At 41.9% G+C, this 9654-nt stretch overlaps 1 protein-coding gene across 1 annotated transcript in view; it reads right to left on the bottom strand.

The window, feature by feature from the left end:
• TRANK1 (tetratricopeptide repeat and ankyrin repeat containing 1) overlaps nt 1-9654 on the bottom strand; it is a 181577-nt gene that overhangs the window by 40017 nt on the left and 131906 nt on the right. The window contains exons 17-18 of the mRNA XM_088464408.1: nt 9477-9620; nt 8066-8222 (exon numbers count right to left, since the gene is read on the bottom strand). Coding sequence (XP_088320534.1) covers nt 8066-8222; nt 9477-9620 — 301 coding nt within the window. The remainder of the gene's footprint in view (nt 1-8065; nt 8223-9476; nt 9621-9654) is intronic.

The raw sequence follows: 9654 nt of genomic DNA, 5'->3' as shown, positions 1-9654 counted from the left end.
GATGTCAGATATCGTTATCTGACCATCGGGAACGCGCATCGTTCATCGTCCATCGTTCAGGCATGTCAGATATGTCAGATTTTCCTTCAGATATGAACGATTTTTTAAATCGTTATCGTTCAGATCTGAAGAAAAATCTGACCATGTGTATGCACCATTAGACTCAATGTAATGTAGAAATATATAGCATATCACCTCAGAAGGAGGTAGTGTGTTCAGCCATTAGGAGGGGGATTGATTTGCCTCAGCAGTAGTGTGTGGGTTTATATCAAAATTAGATTTAGCTGCCTGTGGGGAGTCAGAGATGGTTGGTTTACCATCTAGTATAACCCTTAGTTTTGCTAGGTATAGTAGGGCAAATTTGATTTTTTTTTTCAAAGAGGAATTTACAAACAGGACTGAATTCCCTTCTTTTGTGAGTGATTGCGACCGAGAAATCCTGGAAGATTAGAACATTAAAGTTGCGGATTTGAAGGGAATTAGTTTTGCGATATGCCCTCAAAATATTTTCCTGGTCACGGAAATCTAAAAATCTGGCTATCACCTGTCTAGGGGCAGCATTTTTTGAGTTACGTTCGGGACCAATACGATGGAAGCGATCAATTGCTACAGTACCTGCATTTGTAGAAACCTGTAGTACATTGATGAGATCAACGCTGAGGAGATCATTGAGGTCAGAGCCTTTAATGGATTCAGGAATACCTAAAAATCTTAAGTTGTTGCGCCTATTGCGGTTTTCCTGATCGTCTAGTTTATCGATTAATTCCTCAATTGCCTTAGATTTTTAAATCTACCATATTTTGTAGGGTAAGTAAGGCATCCTCGTTGTCGCTAGTGCGTTGTTCGAGGTCAGTTATCCTTTTAGTGTTAGATTCTAGTCTGTTGAGAATAGTATTGATAGATAGCTGAATGGTGTCAAGTTTTTTATCCATGGACGTCTGGATATTATCCAGTTTTTTGTCCATCTGGTGGAAGATCGGCGTGTATTTTTGGGAAGCATCTGATTTGGGGGAAGAGGGGTTACCCTGTGTTAAAGGAGATTGAGAGTCATTTGATGATTCCATGTTGTGAACCAGAGAAGTTTTATATTGTTGGGATTTGTTTCCACCTTTAGTGTGTTTAGCCATTCTCTGTGGTAACGGTTTAACCTGTTTTAGAAATGTTTCCATACCATGCGAGCGAAATGAGTATGGAAATAGTTGTACCTAGACAAGTCTATAATCAAAGGCCCATCCTAGGCGATGTGGTTACATTAAGTCAAGACGTTTGAATGTATTATTTACATACCTGTTACATTATGTGTATGAAAGGGTAGATATCACATAGTGTCTTGGAGTAAAGTAATGTATGATAGTGTCACATATATTTTGATCCGAGATATAGGGCAGAAGGGAAAGTATGTTCACCTTTAGATTTAATGTGTTCACACCTTGGTCTGGCAGACAGGTCTTGTATTGCTTGCCAACAATCACTATGACCAAGGCACAGACAAATAAATCAGCAAAAATATATAGAGAGCTATTTCACCAACGCCACCAGGTGGTGCTGCTGTACAGGTTATACACTGTGAATATCGGCAAACAATGTTATTGAAAACAATGATACAGTATACAGTGGTAGGAAAGTAGGTTATATTTTAGAATAAATCTACCCTAAGGCACATATATATTAGAAACAAGACATTTGCATAAGTATCACATTAGCATATGAAAAGGCGAAAAGTTGAAAATTATAAGAATGGGATGGGATAAATTGGGATAAATTGCATATATCAGTATACTGGATTAGGAGGGGAAGAATAGCAGCACATGTATAGCAGGTACCAAATTAGGGGGATATGAGACCTGCTGACACCTGGAGGGAGCCGCACTGTTGCCCAGATCATGCAGTGCTGTAGTGATGATGGCAAGAGTTCTTTGTAGAAAGAAGGGAGCCGTGTCAGTTCAGAGGACCTCACCGCAAGGGCTGACCAGCTAGCTGCGTGTGTCACACTTCCACCACTTAGATCAAGAAGACCCAGCCGGTGGCAAAACGGCGATTGTGCAGCGCCACAGAGAGCAGCTCTTACACAGCAGGCTTTGCAGCTACCGGAGACCCCACGGGGACAACAGCCGGCTCAGGGAGTATGCAGCAGCTCCAGCCACGGACAGCAGTCCCGGAATCCTCACTCTGATGTCGCCCAGCAGCTGAGTTCCGGACCAGGAAGCAGGTTGAAGAAGGAAGTGAGGGGGGAGAGAATTTTGTGCAGTGTTACTTGAAAGCACCGCGAGTCTCCCAGCGCGCACAGTCCAGGATATGGCAACAGACACCAGCCGGGTTCCGCCTTCTAGGGAGCACAGTAATATAGCAGGTGGATGGGATCAGCGCGCCCGGCAGCCCTGCTCTCAGATACCCATGTGATCACACTGAGTGGGGAACGAAGGGGGTCAGCTGAGCAGTCGGATGCGGTCCGCCCCGGCTCTCACACCGCATCTCACTAGCAGTGTGCCCCGCAGATGTTCCGGTGCAGGGTCAGGCTCCCGGCACGGGCTTTGCAGCTTCCGATGTGTACAGGGTCCCCGGCCATGCAGTCTCCAGGAAACCTCAGCGTCTCGAGGGACACCACGCTTCAGGCTCCAGCACACCCGCGACTCTCACTGCAGGTAAGAGGAGGGGATCTCCAAAGGGTCTCCCTGTCTGAACCGACGACTGCAGTTGGGGGGAGAGAATGTATAGGAGCTCGGATGATGAAGGATCAGGTGTAAGATCCTAACAGTTTAGATGTAAGGCTACACAGGAATTTCTTCACCGCATAAGGCCCACGCCATGTGGCCCAAGCAGCAAGGCCAGACTCCGGTAGAAAGGGTGGTCCGTTCAGCTCATACTGTAAGTGGTAGCATCTAGAAGCTCTCACTCTTGTGTATCATATATGATGGGTGACAGGTAAAGAAAAAATTAAATCCAGTCACCGATGGATAAAGATTGTGTAAAGCGGAGACGGAGAAGGTATTAAAATGCGGCCATCACGATGCTCCGCCCACCGGAAGTCCCCAAACATGGATATTCTTAAAATCTGGACTGTAATGGCAGAGTTTGGGAAACTCTGCCAAAGACAATACAAATGATATCCATTTTAACAAGGCATTCCTAACAAAAGGGGGCTTGTTTGTCCCATTCCCTTGCTATAAAATATTTGGCATCATTGTGTATATGTGTAATGAGCCTACTGGGTCTACTAGAAACCAGTAGACCTAGAAATTGTGTAGTTTTTAAAGTCCAAGACTATGGCCCGTATTCAATTTGGAGCGAAAAGCCGTTTTCGCGTGTTTTTGGAAAAACTTTTTTGCGGGTGACGTCATTTTTGCCTGTTTTGGTTTTACCCCGTATTCAATTTGAAGGACTTTCCGCCTAGGCGGAAAGTAAATGCAATGTACCAGGCGAAAAAGTTTTGCCTATGAATAGCAGGCGGGAAAAAGTGCAGAATTGGGGTTTTGGGGTGCAGCGTTGCGGGAACCCCCATGCAGAACTTCAGACAGTCCCCCAAAGGTAACCTGTTTCAAAAATTTTTTAAAGAACACATAAGGACCCCCCCAAAAATGACTTCGAAAAAGGGGGGCGAAAAATAAAAAAGTTAGGGTTCAAAGTTAAAAACTAGCGAACTTGACTCTGGGGGAGTCCCCAAGTATGCCCCAAGTGTTTTTTTGATTGCAGGTGCTTGCAGCAGGGGGGTTTTTCACGATTTTTACAACTACACTTTAGCAACTTTTTAATATGCTGACCCCCATTTTCAAGTACCCCAAATTTGCTGGGATAAGTTATTTTCAGGAAAAAATACTCCTGAACACTATTCTGCACCACGTATTGAAAAACGCTATTTTGCAGCTATTGAGCCTGTTTAAAAAACCCATATACCTTCAGCAAGCCAAATCGGGGGATACCATAGGGAACCCCCATGTCAGAGCATCTTTTGGGGGGGTCTCAGACTGATTTCCCCAAATCTGACAGCACTTTCCGCCTGTTTCAGTTTCGCCAGGGTGCCGTTTTCGCGTACTTTCATATTGAATACGGGGTAAAGCGGGCACGCGCACCATACTTTTCCGCCTGCCAAACAGGCTTTAACAGCACAGGCTTTTAAACACATATAAAGTTGCAGATGAAGCCACAGCCAACTTGGCATGAGAAAAAGCCGTGTCCGCTGCATCACATATAGAGATTCAGACTCAGTCGTACACAGATATACAAGTGTCGCATATCAAATTGATCAGGGAAATTTAGCAAAGTAGTTCTGTCGCTCCCAGTTATTTTGCTTACGTGAATAAAAGACTCACATTTTGAATGTGAAAGACACTCGGCCATAGTCATCCAGGATCTGGCGCACTGAGAGGTGCTATTTGCTACAGTGTATTAGGATACATCTGTACACATCTGTATTCAAACTTGGTCAAACTTCTCACTGTAGTTGTTTTGACCAGAGTTGGAATAAAGTTTTTAATTTGGAGGTACTTAAAGAAGGTGGGTTGTGCAAATACATATTTATTTTATATCTAATGAAGATGGTACAATTCTTCTATGATATGGAGGAAACATCTGACCCACTTTGGCCCATGGAAGTGAATCTGGACGAGGGAACACTGAGTAGCACCAGAGAGAAATTTGGGAGGCAGGGGTTTCTCACTAATGTAAAACGCCTGTTAACTTTGCCTAAAACTAACAAAGTGAATACACCTTTTTTATTAATTTAATAGGCTGATGCTGGTCTAGATCATTGCATGGGCATGTGAAGTCCAAGTGGTTTTACACTTAAGTGCGCGGTGTCAATTTCTATCCAATTATTCAAAGCTAGTCTGGGGTTCTAAGACATTACATGACTAAGTGGAGCAGGATGGCAGTATTTCTGGGATAAAGATATCCTACCAAATGTCTACCACACCTTAAGTTGTGGATTTCAACTGTCGAAGCCTGAGACTGAATCTGTTAAAATTAAAATCTGCACAACGCCATTTTGCGAATGGCAGCAAGACGCCATTTTGCGACTGGCCACCCAGCGCTATTTTTGCGAATCTCACACATTATAAGTGCATACGGTGATGCTATTATTTAGCGTCGTGCGATCCCACGCAATAGAACAATGTTAAAAGTCCTCATTATATAAATGCATACATTGATATAAACATATAATATGATCAACCCTGCAAAACACATACCACGGTGTACTTCACAAACACGTAGACGCACAACGCTAATTAGTGTCTTTGCTTAATATCCCAATACTTACACTCTGCACACTTACATAAAAAGGTTCCCTAGCATTAAGGTTAATATTTAAGGTTTTATTTATTATCACTAATGTTGTCAAATAACATGTATTTCACATCTAAGGTTTAGTGCATGATAAGCAGACCATGTTTGGTGTCATTTTAAACCACTGTGTCTTTGCAGATTTCCGGTTCCATCGGTGAAGAAATCGCAACATGCGTCTGCAAATTATGGATCATAGAGAGTTAGGCATTAAAATGTACTCTGTAATGCAGCCAGTTTAGGTTTGTTATGCAGCGGGAAAATGGACACAAAGAGCTGTTGGAGGCTGGACTGTGACCAAACGAACTGACCTATGAACTGTACTGTAACAGAAGAACCAGGGAGAAGAACCAATGGAATCATGCCAACCTGTTCTATTGTATTGCCTATCTCTGTAAGAGTATATATGCAGGCTCTCTGAAACTTGATGCTAGTCACCTTTTCTTTGCTGTTGACGGAGGTTTCATCTTTGATGCCGGGATCTGGATCCAGAGCGTATGTAACGACTGTACCTTGTGACTGTATAATCTGTTTGCGCTAATTGTAATTTAGATCACAGCGTGTAACTATCTGTTTTTATGGTGAATAATAACTTTTTGTGCTTTGGAACCACAATCAAAGTCTGAAAGCAATTATTTCTTGTGCGACACATAACGCAAAATAGCGACAATTTTAGAGTGTATAGATAGGTAGGAATCGATACAACCAAATCAGTTTGTTGATAATAGGCTTCTTACATCCTCAGATAAAATGTATAGGATTGTGTTTGCACAGATTGAAATACATGACCAGGTAGGTACATGGTTGACAGTAACCATGTTGACACCAAAAATATTGACACTAGAATGTTGATTTGGTTCATCATGTTGACATCCTCAGTATGTCAACATTTTCACAATGTTAACATGTAAAATGTCGCCATGTGAAATATCGTCATTCTCAAAATGCAGGCGGTAAGGTCTCGGTGCCGCCAGGAGGGTTAGGCTGCTGGGGGTGGGGGGATAGTGTCAGGCTTTAAGGGGAGAGAGCTAGGGGGGGTAGGGCAGCGTTTTTCAACCGCTGTGCTGCGGCACACTAGTGTGTCGCGAGTGGTTGTTAAGTGTACCGCGCAGTCAGATCTGCCGTACGGCGGACAGGGCAGCACTGAGCTCTTCTGGGAGTCTCAGGCATGCCTGGGCCGTGACCTATGCAGACAGGGCGGTGTGACATCACAGGTCAGGCACGCTGCATTTCCAGTCAGCCAGCCCGCCTCACAGCCCCTAGAGATGCCCTGCATGAAGGCCACTAGCACCCCCAGTCAGCCAGCCTGCTTCACCAGCCAGTCAGCCCCGTGAACACAGGCCCGCTTGCCTGGCTCACCAGCCAGCCCGCCCCGCAGTCACCAGCTCTACCAATACCCCCAGACAGCCAGCCCCTCAGCCACCTGAGACTGGCGGCTGCAGGAAGTTTCTCTTTCAACAGCTGCCCACAGGGCGTTTCTGACTGGTCGCATGATGTGACCGTGCCAGGCAAGTGGTTAAAGAAATTTTTTCTGTACCCCAAAATATTCTATAGGCTTTAATTTGGTGAAAACACACTTGCTTACTAACAAAGGTAAAAATCACAAATTTGACAACTATTAAGAACTTGAAATACTTTACTTATAGCCACTAATAGCCCTCTATACGGTTATCCGTTTTTCATGCATTTTGCCCCAGGTTGTGCACTGAAGAATTACCGATATAAGCTTTTTCTAATTGAAAAGCGCAGGTTGTGGGAGCACACATGCTGAAAATAGCCTGTGAGGAGCCCGTTAAGCTTGCCTACAGTAAAATCTCTATTTAATGTGGCTAATTGAATCGGCCCCATTGAAGCTAATGCAAACATTTACAAGGACATTTTCCGCTGATTATACAGTGTATGAGGTAGTTCTATGGGTGCTGTCACACGCATGTCGGGAAGAAACAAATACTACTTGATCTGGGGAAGTCATGCGGGCCAGAAGGGGATGCAGTTCATTTGCATGAATTTTGAAAAATAGCTTGAGATCAGTGTTCAATAGGGAAATTGATTTGTTTTCAAATCAATGTTTTCAACTGTTTTCTCAATATAAATGATTATAGGAAGTGGTTCACTATAGCACTACCTATATGAGAAATCAAGGGCACCATCACTAATGTTTAAAATAAAAAATCCAACATACATAACGGAGGCTATCTTAGGGGAAACCATAAGACAACACAAAAAACATAGAATCACTATATCTAATTAGTGATGTACTGGGGATCACAATGTGACTTACAGTTCGGAAAGCTATTTTTCAATAAACACATCAGGTTTATCCAAACACAGCAAATCAATCAGTTTGTCAAATTTCCTCAGCCATACGATATACAGTATAGTAACATTTATGTTTAGGACTCCCTCACTAGGCAAACTTAAATTAACCTAGAGAACATGGTGAGTTTTCAACAATGATTAAATTGCTTTGTTTTCAGTAAGAGTAGCAGAGCCACTATAACCAGAGACAGTGCATCAACAGGATGTAACACTAATTACTGAAAATTATATTTTTCTATTCATTTTATTTACAGTTAGCATGTATGTTTTTCTCAGTATTGTTAATGTATCTCTAACAAATAATGTGCGAGACCTTATATTGTAGCTACAAATCTAACTCACATACTTACCTTACATGGAGATATCAAAATAATATGCATTCATTTAGTTGTAACTTATACTGAGTATATACATTCCTGTTATGAAGATATACATGCACAGTTTGCTGAATTATAACAAATATATGTACCTTTGTTATCATCTGTCTGAACCACTTTGACAAAATTCCCTTTCATGAAGTATGTAAAGGCAGGTGCTCGCTTCTCCTGGTTTTCATCAAATATCCACAGGTTTACTCTGGCTCTGGTGATTGCTGTATACAGTTGTTTAATTTCTCCATTTAGTATCTACAGTATAAAATATAGTTGCTTAGCACAAATGGCATAACCTTTAACCACAGGAGAGGAACATACCACAGAGACCGCTGTAAGCATAGGTGGGCATTACGGTGCAGGGAAGAGGTCAGGCATTACAGAATGGCTGGACAGAGTGGGAAGCGGAGCAGGACATACGTATATACATCTATCCTAAAGAGTGGTTAAATAACAGCTGGTCAACAGCGGCAGTCCTGAGGTCAGATATTAGTGTAAGAGGCCAACAGAGGTTGAAGCTATTTTTAGATTGATGTAACTAATAAAGTAGCTGGTCACATTTCACAGACACGATATCAGTTATGTGCTCTGATAAGCTTCCAAAACATTTTGTTTAATAAAATAGCATAACATTTTACAACACCAAAAGGTTTTGTTTTATGTAAAACCATAACCACAACTATAAATCATGACCTCCTCAGGAGCCACTTACTTTCCCAGCTACAGGTACTTTCCCACTAATTTAGTCTAGACTGAGTTATGTGTAACTAATTCATAAGTATGCACATAAATTACTATAAGTTATCATGAGCAGGTGGGTACCCATCAAGCAGCGTGTTTTTAATGGTCATGATTTACAGTCTGCTTTATATAAAGAATATGCATGATTTCAGTTTTGATAGTATTTTCTACTGGTTTATTTGCCCTAGTTTTTTACTTACTTTTTACATCATTCTGTAAGTAGTTTATATCTGCAGTGTGGTTAACATGACCTTATTAAGGTTTATGACTGCACCCCCATACCCCGAAGGCTGCTTAAACCCTATCATGCCTGTGCATTATGCCCTCCACCTTCTTAGACTTATATGTTTGAATATATGTAAGTCGAAGATATGCACACATCTGGGTATGGATGCAGTTTGGACCATATGCGCTCTACACAAATGCGTATGCCATGAGTCCATCAAATGAGGCCCACTCTCCTCTGCAAAGTAAGAACGTAGTGATTTAAGTTATAGCATCAAGGTATTCCTTCAGTGAGTAGCGGAAACCAATACCACTGCTATATAGTTGTAAGCAAGTTTAAGAGTGATTCCTATGTTCATACAGCTTTTGGTTACTATTAACCTGCTGAAATTTAGAGCTACCATTACTGATAGTTATAAGAAGAATCATAACCCCTGATAACCACTCTCTGTAAGCTAATATTTAAGCATCCTTTCATCAGCACTCACATCAAAATGATAAAGTTTTATTGCACAAATTATGAATTATTTTCTTATGGAGTACCTTGTGCATTTCTGGATCCATTGATAAGTGTCTATTCGTACGATTAGAAGAGCTTTCCAAAGGAACTTCAATAAGTGGCTGCCTCTCTTCATTTGTAATTACAACTGGATTAAAAGAAGAAATCATTTTCCATTCCTTAGAAGCCTAAAGGGAAAACCACAAAGTGAGGAGCTGCTGT

Source organism: Taudactylus pleione, unplaced genomic scaffold (assembly GCF_031769625.1).
Source record: "Taudactylus pleione unplaced genomic scaffold, aTauple2 ptg000054l, whole genome shotgun sequence".
Classification (NCBI taxonomy): domain Eukaryota; kingdom Metazoa; phylum Chordata; class Amphibia; order Anura; family Myobatrachidae; genus Taudactylus; species Taudactylus pleione.
This window is presented reverse-complemented; position numbering and strand designations above follow the sequence as displayed.